Source organism: Corythoichthys intestinalis, unplaced genomic scaffold, assembly GCF_030265065.1.
Source record: "Corythoichthys intestinalis isolate RoL2023-P3 unplaced genomic scaffold, ASM3026506v1 HiC_scaffold_26, whole genome shotgun sequence".
Taxonomy (NCBI): domain Eukaryota; kingdom Metazoa; phylum Chordata; class Actinopteri; order Syngnathiformes; family Syngnathidae; genus Corythoichthys; species Corythoichthys intestinalis.
The window spans coordinates 2196933-2211512 of NW_026651595.1; the positions used below are offsets into that span (position 1 = coordinate 2196933).

A 14580-nucleotide genomic window follows, 5' to 3' on the forward strand; every position below is an offset into this window, starting at 1 on the left:
AGTAAATCCTGCGTTACCTTATACGGGAAATTCCCTGATAATATGTGTGAAAAGGGCTACAGGCAATGCGACTTGTCAGATAGAGAGAGACGCTGGGGAGAACTACGTAGAATAAATAAATAATAAAAATCAGTGGAAATGGATGACACTAAGCAAGCTTGTATTGTATTGTTAACACTTGTGTATGTAAATCTGACATTAGTAGATTGTTCTTAGTGGAGATGCGTCTGTGGCAGCTTGGCAGGTTTTGTTTTTTTTAAACATTGGGTTTTGACAGTTGCCGTCATATTTTCGGGATCAAAGCACCATATGCCGGAACGGCATTCCGCCATCGTATTTCATGGCGGAATGCCGATCCGGTGCGTTCCGGTCCACTTTCACCCCTGGTCTTCACCCAGCCCAGTACACACAGTTTTTAAAATACAGGTATAGTGCCCAAGTTACAAACGAGTTCTGTTCCTACGCTGGCGATGTAACCCAAATTTCCGTTTGAGTCGGAATTAACCCTTTATGTACCCCCGAATCTCAAAATAACTATCCAAAAGTATTGTATTTTGTTTAATGATTGAGGACAAACTGTCCTCTGGTGAGAAACTGACTCAGATGTCTGACATGGATGTTTTATTGTTAAAACGTGTTTCATTTAGAACAGGGTTGTCCAAACTTTTTGCAAAGGGGGCCAGATTTGGTGCGGTAAAAATGTGGGGGGCCGACCTTGACTGACGTCGTTTACGTAGAACAATATATTCAAGCAAATTTTAGCAAGCCATTCTTTGTGTCACATTTGCTTCATTATTTTTTTAAATTATTAATTTCAACAATCTCGCAACTAGCCTTTGTGGCGTACTCTTTTGACTCTCGGGCTCTTGCGAAATATTGCTGCTGTGAAGTTAAACTAGCTTCAAGTTGCTTCAATTTCTCGCTCCGTATCTTCCCTGTAATCTTGTCGTACATGTCAACGTGTCTTGATTGTTGATATCGCCTCACACTGAACTCTTTAAAAACAGCGACTGTCTCTTTGCAAATGAGGCAGACACAGTTGTTGCGCATTTTAGTGAAGAAATACTCCAATTTCCAACTATCCTTGAAGCGTTGGCCGTCGCATAGTCAACTTTGTTGTTTTTGTTGATTGTCACCGTTTTAGAATATTGGGAGTAAAGGGTCACACACATGTTGCTTAGAGTGCTGCTGCCTTTTAGTTGGTAAATGAGGAGCAGCATTTAGTGTGTAAGCTACTTCATATGCTGGTAGCAGTACTGCTGACCAGTTTATTAAGTCTGTGTGTGGGCCAGACATTATTGATTTTATGACAGAGGCTGGGGGCCGGATGAAATTTGTCCACGGGCCGCATTTGGCCCCCGGGCCGGACTTTGGACATGTCTGATTTAGAACATAAGTGTACATATTTGTGTTAAAATTGTAAGAGGTGAAGAAAGTAAAAAGCTTCAAAAAGCACAATGGCCTTGTTCTCTATCTATAAAGCTGAACAACTCCACGTTTGGTGAGGACAGAACATGTCACATTAATTAAGTAAAGTAAAAAAATAAGATACTGTGAGGTACAATTAGGTACTGTATATACGACTAAAAAAAATTGACCGGAGACAAAATAGCGGACGAGACTCCGGCGTCGAAAATGTGAAATCGCGTCAAGTCGAGTACATCGTAACACAGGGACTACCTGTATGGGAGGAAACTAGAATAACTGCAGTTTAAAAATCTAAATTAAAAAAAGTACAGGGAAAACATGCAAGGTGAAACCAAGGGGTCTATTTGTATGCGGGTTTAATGAAAATTAAAGAGTCTATTAATTCTGTAATAGGGGAAATACTGGGCTTTCTGTTGCACAAAGGACGGACATTCAAATCCGAGAAAAAGGAGAAACAAGAACAAAAACTATTAATTTGAGAACTGATCTTACATGCTCGGGAGAGGGTTTTACCAAATGAACTTCAAGACTTCTCTGTCGCCTCCCTCTTTAAAAGCCACAAGCCATTTCATTTCCTCATTTATTCAGAAGGCAAGTTATGGGGAAGCCTATTTACAGGGTTCTTAAGTGTCCCTGAAATCCTTGAAAATGCTTGGATTTTACTGTCGTGTTTTCAAGGTTGCTTGAAAAATGCTTGAATTTATGCATAAGGTCCTCGAAAATGCTTGGAAGTGTCAGGCGCACAAAATTTCTCAGCACACTGTCTAAAAATATAAATTATTAAATGAAGGAAAGTAAAATAAATTTGCTTCATTGCTGCTACACGCTCGTTCTGAAGTTGCCTTCTGTTGAAATCCTACATCGCATCATCGCTCCCAAGAGTACAGTGCATTTGTGTCCATGCGTAAGTAGTTTGGAGTTAAATCAAGCGAACAGTATACAAATATAGTAGTATTTAAATGCATACGTACATGTGCATTTGCTGTGGTTTAGTACAATACTATTATTGCATGACCAGGTCCTCTGTCAATTTTTTCTCAACCTCCACACCCCTTCTGCAAGTCGCCATTTTAATCCGGCTGGGAGCCATTTCGCTCAGCTTTGTCGCCACTAGAACACATCCTACTCACTTGGCTCTCGATCGACTACCCTTGTTGCACAAGAAAACTGCCACTTACCTTAGTAGAGATTGTTATAGCCTTGTAAAGAGCTTAGCTAGTTTTGGCGAGAGCAAAATAGTTTTTTGTTGTTGTTGTGAAATACAGTTCCACACAAACTTACATCGAGATATAATGTACCTTAGCAACTGGAGCAGTGGAACCATTCTTCCAGTGTCCAAACTTGCCAAGAAAGCGCATGTATCAGGGGTTGCTCGACCACGACTTGTGTTTCTAAAAATGTGTTAGTTTTCGTCTATTTATTCGACGAAATTTTATACAAATTTGATTTCGTTTTAGTCGACAGCTATTCAAAATGTTTTCCTCTGTAAAAATCAGAAATTTTAGTCCCAAAATAGATAAAGATTTCCAACAATTTCGAATGAACAATGACAGACAAGCACATATTGGAGCGTCTACAACAGAGGTCCGGGAACCTTTTTGGCTGAGAGAGCCATGAACACAGAGGTTGCGCTAGACTTTTTCGTTGTCTGTCATTTTGACTGACAGGGTCACAAAAATCCGGTCATAATCTATTTTTACCCGTCACTTAAATTTTTTAAATGATGATAATGACATTGTGGTGACCCTTTGTTTGGCATAATTCACCTTCCGTACTTGTGTGTCCATTTGGCCGAGCGCGTTAGCTACACAGTCACGTGACAGAGACACTTAAGAGCCGCGCGCGTTCCGGCTTGAATAGAGAGTTCACAGAGAGCAGCAGAGCTACAGCGGCTGGACACAGCAATTCGAGCTAACAAGACTCTTAACATTGCATACCGCTTCAACATATTCCATAGTATTTAGTTTTCATTCATTTTAAATTAATATTCTGTCTGAACAAGTTTAACAGAGAATCCACACCGTGCCATCACACATCAAGCAGATGAATATGTAACTTTTTCTCCACAGTGACAAAAACAGCTGACTGTGGCCCCAGTAGGTAGGCTACATTATGGAACAATGAAATTAACAGTTCACCTGCTGTGGCCTGAACGGAGTCTTACACCTTCCTCCTGGTGCGCATGGACTTGAATTGCGTGCCCGCTTGTGCAGTCCCCGTTTTTTCACCTCTTTTATCAACACCATCATCGTTTTGGGGCTTTTTGAAGAAACTTCGGACACTCCGTTGCCTTGACATTTTTCAGAGTAAGGCCAACGACGTCATGCATCAAGAGAGACAATAGCTAATTAATATGCTCACTCGCCACCCTGTGGTCTGGGGTGTGAATTGCAACCTGTCAAAATGACAGGTGGACTTCAGTTTTTTCCGTCACCGTTTTAAAAAATCAGTCAACGACGGAAAATATTCGGTTAACGCGACCGCTGCATGAACACCACATATTTTTAAATGTAATTCTGTGAGAGCCATACAATATGTTTCAAACTAAAAATACAAGTAATATGTAACGGTACAATAAGTCTCTGAATTAGTTTTAATAACTCATGTAAATAATAATAAATAATTTCATTAAATAAGAAATAATAATTAAATAATCTAAAAAGTTATTTTAATATTTTGTTGTGTCCACAGATAGATATATAGATACAGATTTTTAAAATTTTTCATCTTATTTCATTGTGTTTGTGGAAAATATACACACAAATTTCAGCCTTAAAAGACTGTTGTACTTACGCTTTTAAACCAGCAGGGAGCAGTGTTCGCTTCTTGGCGTGCATGGGCAATAAATGTTTGCATTTTAGAGCGAATAAGAAATGAGCCGTCTTTGCAGCAATGCGAGACGGACGTTGTAAACAACTAGTATTTTTTTCTTGTTTCAGGTGAGAAAAAGAATATAATTTCACTGTGTATATTAGCGGATTGCGTTATTTTAGGATGATTGTGATGTGTCCTGTGTTAATATAGTTCAGAAATATGTTAATCGTTAAGTATGTTTATGTATGACTGCAGATGTGTTCGTAATGGCGAGCGGATGACAAGTGAATGCTAGTGTCTAAAATGCAGAAAAATGTTTTGTCACAAAAACTTGTATTTGTTTATTAATATAATTATAATAAATTATATAAGAATTATATAAGAATTCACATTTTAGAGCGAATAAGAAATGAGCCGTCTGTGTGCAGCAATGCGAGACGGACGTTTTTTTTTTTTTCTTGTTTCATCTGTACAAGAAAAAACAAAATTAAATGTGTAGCAACAGACTGAAGCATTTAATCTCTGTCTGCACCACGCTACATATGCATAGCTATTATTTCAACCGACTGCCACAGGCATCATCAGACTTTTCAGACGTTCCTGTCCTGAATGTCGCCTGATCACTGGCTTGCCAATGGAAAAAATGTGAGCGCCCCTTACCAGTTGCTCTTTTTAACGCTTCCACTGTGGCCCTTACGACCATTACATAACGAAACTTTTTTGTTTGTTTGTTTTTATTTTTTAATAATTGAAGATTTGTCTGCGAGCCAGGTGCAGCCGTCAAAAGAGCCATATCTGGCTTGCGAGCCATAGGTTCCCCACCCCTGGTGTACAAGGGCAATGCCAACTTTTTGATGACAATACACACTCAGCAGGAAAAGCACCTCATCATTTTCAATTAAAACCACCCGGAAGCCACAAACTGTAAAAAAAAATATATATATATATTGTCCGAGCGTTTAACACTGGGAAGCCTAAGATTTGTTTTGCTTTCATTTACCAAACAAAACAGCTGAAAATGGGCTATTAGCTAAATGCTATTTCGCCAAAAGACTGTCCACAAGACATAGGGGCAGTTTACATGGCGACTCTGCGACACAAAGACGCAAAAACTGAGTTGCGGACTCGCCTCGCGTGCATATGGTGCCAGCAAAGACGGAAGGCGAAAAAGAAAAATTCTGAATCCTGCCTCCAAAGTGAAAGAATCCGATTGAGGGGGGCTTCCTCGCCATGCATATCAAAGGCTCCTGCCGCGCGAGACCGCGCTGTTAATGTCAGCACTCGTATTTCGTACATTGGGCGTGTGCAGCGCTGCTACTAAACATTAAAAACAGCAAATATGGCGGAATGCCAGCTTTAATTTACTGTTTTAATAGTATTTTTAAATTAAATATGTTGAACGTTTCAATTTTTGTGCCTTTTTGAACAAAACAAAAATGACATCGCTTCGAATGGGCGGGCATATTTTTTTCCGGGCTGAGGGAGCTTGGTGGGGTCAAAGTGCATCATTCTCTGTCGCCTGGTAAATCTGCACTGCCCCCTAGGACTTGGCATGAATACTACATCGTTTTCATGCTGAATTTCGACATTGTTCAAATGGAGACGCAAATGCAAATGCAAATGCAAATTTGTTCGTATTCTCAGAGAGTCACCATGTAAACTGCCCCTTACTGACCAGGTAAGCCAAGTGGCTCTGTTTTAGACTGACTAACACACAGCTAACAGCAGCTTACCTTACGTGTACGGAATTCGTCATCGGAATTAGACTGTTTTTCATTTTGTGTACTCATATATTTTCATTAGGGTTGTTCCGATCATGTTTTTTTGCTCCCAATCCGATCCCGATCATTTTAGTTTGAGTATCTGCTGATCCCGATATTATTCCCGATAAAAGACTACTACACTTTTCCTCACATTGTTTCCCACGATATTTCTAATCGTTGGGAGAGAGATTGTAAGGCTTTAGCCAATTAAAAAAAAGGCTCCAAAGGCTGCCAAAATTCACTCTACTCATTTAACGCTGCCTTTTAGCTCTATATATTGGTAAAATGGCGCCAATATAGATCGAACGCGACAATGCATGAGTGGGTCGTGCAGCGCATGCGTTAATTGCATTAAATATTTTAACGTGATAATTTTTTTTTTAATTAATTACCGCCGTTAATGCGATAAATTTGATAACCCTACCTTAAGCCTAAACTAAAGACTCTGGATGAGTGTAACAATTTATGTCTGTAATGTTAAATACAATTAGAAAACGATTTAATTAAATAATATATATATTTTTTAAAAAGGCATGTCCCATATTTTTTTGCCGATTCCGATACTTTGAAAATGACGTGATCGGACCCAATCGATCGGCATCCCGATCGATCGGGACATCTCTAATTTTCATGATGTCGAACATACAGTACATGTTCCATCATCAACTGTGTCAACAATAGCATGAAAATCCTACAATGGAAGAAGAAAGTATTCACTGCATTCATCACTGCCTGTGTATGTTGCCATAACAAAACAACAAAACAAATCTTTCCAAACAAGCAAGATGGAGCGCAGCCTAAATCGAGTAGTACCTCCCTCAGCCAATACTTTTGTCCAGCCCATTTTTGGACTTTTATGTAAAATGATAATGATTTAATTATTTTTTCATTCTCTGGTGTGTTTTTCATTACGAGCAAAATAAATGAAGATGTTACTACCAAAGAATTTGTAATTGCAATCATTTTCTGGGAAAAATTGAGCATTATCTGACAGAATTGCGGGGGTCCCAATACTTTTGGCCAGCAGTGTACATCCTAAACACGCAGCACATCTCACATGAATGACACGCCCCAAACACTGCTCGTTATGTTTTAATCTCCGAAGTCATGTTTTTAGCTCGTCATCGTGACGTAACTAGAATTGCCACGAAAGTCAGAATTAACCCTTTAAGTACCCCTAAATACCCCCTTAAATCTCAAAATAACTATCCAAGAACACATTTATACATCATTGTACCGTCCTAGCCAAGTCGTTGGAGCTAATTCCTAGCTAGACAGCTATCTAAACTGTAATCTTTCCCCCTCTCGCACTCGGCTGCACGACTTCTTCATGGGGGTAAATACGCTTTTCTTCTTATGTGCGTGTGCGCTCCTCTTTGTGTGCGCAAATACGTTATTCTTCGTGTGTACATGCGCTCTTACTTACGAGCGGAAGTACTACCTGCTCTACGCTTCCTGCTGCAAAATAAAAGCATGCATCACAAAACTATAGTCAACATTATACTCAAATGCACATTTTGCCAATAGGCAGAACAGTCATTTTAACAAAACTAAGTAAAAACATTTTGTAAGTAACAAAGACAAAATGGATGACTATTTCTGTCAAAAATAATATTTTATTACTGCTTCTTGACTTACATGTAGTCTACAACTGTATCGATTATCAAATATGTTGGCAACTAATTTACTAATCTATTTTAATTCATTAGTTGTTGCAGCCTTCTAAGACGCCAGTAAGATGTCTAAGACAGTAAGATGTCCGAAAATTGGCAAAAATATGAATTGCTGTTTTCAAAGTAAAAGCAGATTTTTGTTCATGTCCTACTTTGACTTAACAAAAATATAATGAAGAAATCTGATATGTACAACTGAAAAGTTATATGCATGTTATAATTTCAAGAATTTCGACAAGTTTAGGGTTAAGAAGGTCCAAGAATAGTTGTCGCTTAATTTGCTAATTGATTAGTTGTCGATTAATCGATTAATTGTTGAACCTCTATTGCTCGAACTGTTAGCTACTTTAAATCAGGGCTAAAAATGCTATTGTGTATCAAAGCGTACAGTAACATAACTGCCCAGATAGTTCAAATTTCAACTCCTGCTTTTTATTTATTTATTTTTTTAATCATTATTTCCTGTTTCAATTGTTTTGGGTTTTGACTGTCTTGATAATTGAATGGGACTTTTATGTATCATTTTGTGTTTTGGGGATTTTCATGTGATGTAAATCACTTGTGCTATACAAAAAAATGCCTTGCCTTGCCTTTGTTTTATGTTTTTTTGTTGTTGTTGTTGGGTTTATTTTGACGGCACCAGACTGCATTTAGTTATTAGTTGTCAGTCATGAGTTTATGAGAGTGGATAATAAGGGTGTATGTTGCCTCTTTACCTCACTCCCGCAGACTTGAAAACACATTTGCACACTTTTCAAATGGATATTTTGAGTTACATTCTGCTGTCGTGATTTAATCACTTAAAAGAAGCAATGCAATGGGTAAATTTGTCTTATTAATTGTCTCACCTTGCTCTTTTTACAGCGAAGCGGCTAAAGAAAGGCATGGCAACAGCAAAACAGAGACTTGGAAAGATTTTAAAGATCCATCGAAATGGAAAACTCCTCCTGTAGCATAAAGGACTAAAGTCATGGACCCTCTTTTTTTCCTGATTACAAGAAAAGAAAAAGATGAAATGGCCTCTCCTTATACTTAACTTTGAGCTATTAAACTGTACATTACCTACTATAAATATGTTTTTTTTTTGTTTTTTTTTTTTTAAATAAAACATGTCTGATTTTACTACATTATAGTTATCTGGGGTTATAAAAGTACATTGCAAGCATTCCAATATTTCTTTGCATGTATTCAATTGCATATGTTCTCGGGTTTGGTCATTTTGAAGGGGATTTTTGTCCTTAATATTTCTTGTATAACATGTCAAATAGAAAGTGTGCATATCGCATTCTATCCTGCTGGACTTTAATGGACCCCCCACCTTTTTTTTTGGTGGCCCTAGTGAACTGTTTTTATTTTTTTGTTTGTTTTTCACGCCGACTATGGTCACCTATACAATATACGTTGCAATTTTTGCCACAACCTATTGACAATGGGAAATTCCATGAAATTATTGCCAAATATTGTTGTAGTGTTTTTCATTTACCAGGTAGATGGGGCAAAACCTGACCATTATTTATATTTGTCAAAGTACAGGCAGGAACCTTGTATGGGCCAAATTGAAGCTTTTTCAGGGATGTTATAGCCTCATGATTTTCATTTCAAGGGTGAGCTTGTGCAGGTCGTCGATATTTTTCCCCAAAATATATATTTTTGTCTCATGTTGCTGGAAATGTTTGGCATTTACTCATCGAGTTGGAGCATGTTGTGCATGTTTTGCAGAGAAAACGTATTTTGAAAATATTTACAATATACATTTAATTTCCTTCATCTAAACAAATTGCTTCGAGGTTACAGCCATTTCTTTGTTCGTGATGTCATTTGACAGCCACTTCTTTGTTCGTGGTGTCATATTTGCGAAGACCAACGTTTGCACACCAGCCACGCCCACATCTTTCAAGATTTATAGCCTCAAGCAATCAGGCTTCCACTTATTTTGATGCCAGCTAGGTCAACGTGGTGAGTGTGGGTCCTTGAAATGTAGCGCCAACGGCAGCCACAGTATTAGTTTGGTATCACCCTCGTCTTTGTGGCGGGGCTCCGGCGCGGGGCCTCCTCTTTGCCTGGGCTGCCGGATGCGGGAACGGTCAAGGATCCGGTCCTGCAGCGGTCTTTCGGCATTCTCCTGCCTCTGCCTTTCTCTCACATTTCTACCTGGGCATCCTCCTCGGGCCCAGGCTCGGGCTGCCGGCAGAGTGCCGGTGGGTCGGCAGGTCAGCGCCACCTCCAGGTGGGGATCTTGTCCCGTCCTGGGCCTAGTGGGCTGCGGGGGTCACGCGGTGTGCCGTGTCAGTTGGGGGGCTTTGTCGGTGGGTGGTGGGGGCGGGCCTGGGGAGTGGTGGCGTATCCCCTCACTCGGGACCGCTCTGGGGCCCGGGAGGATGGTGGTGGTCCCTTTGCCGGAGCTGTGGGAGAAAAGATTTTGCGCTAGCTCACCCCAACTCGATTGGCTGGGGAGGTGCTGTGGCCCTGGGATGGCCCTCGCACAGGGTTTCCACTTCACGCATGACTGGGTGCAATCAGACACACCCGAGTAGAGTGATTGTCGGTGCCAGGATTAGTGATCAGGCAACATAGAATGGGATGTAAATATATCTACACTTACATGTGATTCATTTAATACTGGGTTCCACAACTCATATTGCTGATTTGTGTCCCTCCATCCCGACTATTCACATCTCCATTTGACTCACCCTCAGGCCCCCCACAGGGTGTCTACGGGAAATACAATTAGCTATCGATACCACCATTCTGTTCATAGGTAGCGTAGGTGTCAAATGTACAGTGGGGCAAATAAGTATTTAGTCAACCACCAATTGTGCAAGTTCTCCTACTTGAAAAGATTAGAGAGGCCTGTAATTGTCAACATGGGTAAACCTCAACCATGAGAGACAGAATGTGGAAGAAGAAGAAAAACAGAAAATCACATTGTTTGATTTTTAAAGAATTTATTTCCAAATTAGAGTGGAAAATAAGTATTTGGTCACCTACAAACAAGCAAGATTTCTGACTGTCAAAGAGGTCTAACTTCTTCTAACAAGGTCTAACGAGGCTCCCCTAGTTACCTGTATTAATGGCACCTGTTTTAACTGATTATCGGTATAAAAGACACCTGTCCACAACTTAAGTCAGCACACACCAAACTCCACTATGGCCAAGACCAAAGAGCTGTCGAAGGGCACCAGAGACAAAATTTTAGACTTGCACCAGGCTGGGAAGACTGAATCTGCAATAGGTAAAACGCTTGGTGTAAAGAAATCAACTGTGGGAGCAATTATTAGAAAATGGAAGACATACAAGACCACTGATAATCTCCCTCGATCTGGGGCTCCATGCAAGATGTCACCCCGTGGCGTCAACATGATGACAAGAACGGTGAGCAAAAATCCCAGAACCACACGGTGAGACCTAGTGAATGACCTACAGCTGGGACCACAGTAACAAAGGCTACTATCATTAACACAATGTGCCGCCAGGGACTCAAATCCTGCACTGCCAGACGTGTCCGCCTGCTGAAGAAAGTACACGTCCAGGCCCATCTGCGGTTCGCTAGAGAGCATTTGGATAATCCAGAAGAGGACTGGAAGAATGTGTTATGGTCAGATGAAATCAAAATAGAATTTTTTGGTAGAAACACAGCTTCTCGTGTTTGGAGGAGAAAGAATACTGAATTGCATCCGAAGAACACCATACCCACTGTGAAGCAGGGGGTGGAAACATCATGCTTTGGGGCTGTTTTTCTGCAAAGGGACCAGGACGACTGATCTGTGTAAAGGAAAGAATGAATGGGGCCATGTATGGAGAGATTTTGAGTGAAAATCTCCTTCCAAGGGCATTGAAAGTGAGACGTGGCTGGGTCTTTCAGCATGACAATGATCCCAAACACACAGCCAGGGCAACAAAGGAGTGGCTTCATAAGAAGCATTTCAAGGTCCTGGAGTGGCCTAGCCAGTCCCCAGATCTCAACCCCATCGAAAATCTGTGAAGAGAGTTGAAAGTCCATGTTGCCCAACGACAGCCCTAAAACATCACTGCTCTAGAGGAGATCTGCATGAAGGATTGGGCCAAAATATCAGCAACAGTGTGTGAAAAGCTTGTGAAGCGTTACAGAAAACGTTTGGCCTCCGTTATTGCCAACAAAGGGTACATAACAAAGTATTGCGATGAACTTTTGGTATTGACCAAATGCTTATTTTCCACCATGATTTGCAAATAAATTCTTTAAAAATCAAACAATTTGATTTTCAGGTTTTTTTCCACATTCTCTCTCTCTCATGGTTGAGGTTTACCCATGTTGACAATTACAGGCCTCTCCAATATTTTCAAGTGGGAGAACTTGCACAATTAGTGGTTGACTAAATACTTATTTGCCCTACTGTATTTCTTGTTCTATGTTCTTCTCCTGCCCTGACCTCTCCTCTTCTATTTTCCTTTCTGTCTCCCTATAACCCCTTCCTGTCCGCTGTTGTTCCTAATAAAACACAATGAATAACCACAGTGGGAGAATATCGAACTCCCATGTGATGCAATAAAACTTCAGACCGTAAGGACAATCAGATTCCCATTCTCAGTGTCCGAGCAGCTGAACAGGACAGGTTTTAAAAAATAAATAAATAAAATTATTTCTGGTGCCAGGAGGTGGCATTATTGTCAATCCTGAAATAACACATATGGTTTAAGCCAGGACCCCTATTGCATGTATTCAGTTTGGACACTGTTATTCCATGGTGTGTTTTAAGCATTTTTTGTTTAGCTTGCTCAAACTTTACAGCATAGCTTAACAAGCTCTAAATGCATACAATGTTGGGCTGCAGCTATCGATTATTTTAGTAGTCGATTAATTCATGAACTAGTTTTTCGAATAATCGAGTAATCGAATAAGCAACAAGAAAATTTAAAATACCGGAGCTGACCCTCAAACGTTATAAGAAATAAAATAAAATAAGGATTTATGTACAACAAAAGAACAATTGGCTAACTTACACAGCAAAAATCTGCTAGCTTAAATGCTGTAAAACACTTTTTTTTTTAAATTTTATTACAATGGTTCGGACACATATTCCCACAGAAAATGGCTAAATATACTGTACCTGTAAACTAATTTACGTATGCATTAGAAAACATTAGCTCAAACAAAAACTTTGCTTATGTTGGTCTTAACATGGACCAGTTGGATTCAGCTACGTGAAATGAGGCAAACTAAAGGGCAGTGTAGCCACCCAAATCAATAAAACTCAATGCAAACACTTTCAAAATAAACCATTACAACCCCACTTTAATTAAACGAATACTCGAGGAAGCAAAATTTAATTCGAATCTTTTTTTTCTAATGAAATACTCGAGTTAGTCGATTAATCGTTGCAGCACGGATACTATGTTTAATAACACTCAGTCAATCCTGATGGTCTAGAGCAGGGGTTCAGTGAGCAAGTCTAAGGGGTTCGGCAAACGTCTGCAGGGCCCTATTGTCTTTCGCTGACTAAATCTAAGCAAAGCGGCGTGTTAGATTAGATTTTTGACAGGCTTGCCTCCAATTCACGGGCTTTATTCCATTTCTTTCAACTGCTTTTCTTCTATCTGGTGGGAGGAGAAACGGTTTTGCTCAGTGGAAGGTTGACTTGCACTTGGTATGAAGAAGTATAACAGACTGATGGGCAGCATGGACTCAAATTTTGACCTGTTTAAAAACATGCTGTCAAAATGTAAAGAAAGTTGAACAGGAATCCTCTTAGATATATTTGCTGAGATACATTGGTTTTGAATGTGAATTATTTGTGTATTTATTTATTTATTTATTATTATTATCTAATTCCGAAGGGTTCCATGAATGCATATGTGAAACTCATGGCGTTCGGTCCCTTCAGCAAGGTTAAGAACCACTGCTCTTGAGGGAATATATATTATATTATAGTTGTCGCCCATGAGCAGTTTAGTTCACTCAACTGTAAATAATAATAATAAACATTTAAACAGTTGGGTCCTTGCAGGACCGACTTTGTCGACTGCCTTAGCCCAAATAACAATACCATTAGAAAAATTATAGGTCCTTACAGGAATTACTTTGTAGGCTGAGGCTGCTTGGACCCTATTATGAGTAAGTAGACCTGCAAGCAAGTCTTAACAAACCCTCGCCATCCCACGCAACTCGGCCGGGAATACAACTCGAACGGCCCGGAGCTCAGACGGCAGGAAAGTCAGGGTGGTGACAGATCAATCATATGAATTCAACTTTGATTTGGGTCCGGCCAAATACAGAGGAAATGGTCCAAGTTTGCGGCATAGCTTGGCAACAAGCAAATTTTTCAGTATTTGTTGCCTCACGAAATGATACTTTTTCCCTCCATGCCTTCAGAGACTTTTTTTGCTTTGGTTTGGAGTCATTTGGGCAAAAAACAAACAAACCATTTTGTTTGGACCCAAGACATTTTTGAACATGAAAAAAATTCACAACAAATTTTCTGTTGATCAGATTTAAAGATGTGCATTACTTTTATGTTCAGATCAATATGTTCCGCAAGAATAGAAAATCTCATAATGGTCTGACGTTGTATAGTGATCTTATGACAATTTGTGTGTTTTTGGCATTTCATTTTGATCCCTCCAACTATCCACACCCACATTTTCCAACATTTATTGCCTCACAAATAAGCCTATTTCTCGACATGCTTTGGTTTGGAGTCATTTGGTCAAAGTTGAAAACGTTACGCCAGTTTGTTTTGGAACAAAAACAATGGGCAAAATTGTTGAACATAAAAATATCATTAAAACATGTACAGTATAGATATTTTTTTCAGTTTATTTAACAAGTTACCCCTGGAGATTTTTGTGTTTATCTTATCGTGCCATGCATGCATACCAAATGTCATAAACATACAATGTTCAGCTCCTGACCACGCCCCAAAACT

The 14580-nt window shown here is 39.7% G+C and overlaps 1 protein-coding gene across 2 annotated transcripts in view; it reads left to right on the forward strand.

The window, feature by feature from the left end:
* The window catches only part of LOC130911314 (lysine-specific demethylase phf2-like), a 173696-nt gene extending 163993 nt beyond the window's left edge, over positions 1 to 9703 (forward strand). Inside the window, exon 21 of one of the 2 annotated variants that reach the window (XM_057829196.1) lies at positions 8543 to 9703. In XM_057829196.1, coding sequence (XP_057685179.1) covers positions 8543 to 8631 — 89 coding nt within the window. In that variant the 3' untranslated portion in view covers positions 8632 to 9703. The remainder of the gene's footprint in view (positions 1 to 8542) is intronic. The other variant, XM_057829195.1, reaches the window with a different exon arrangement.
* Positions 9704 to 14580: the final 4877 nt, after the last annotated feature.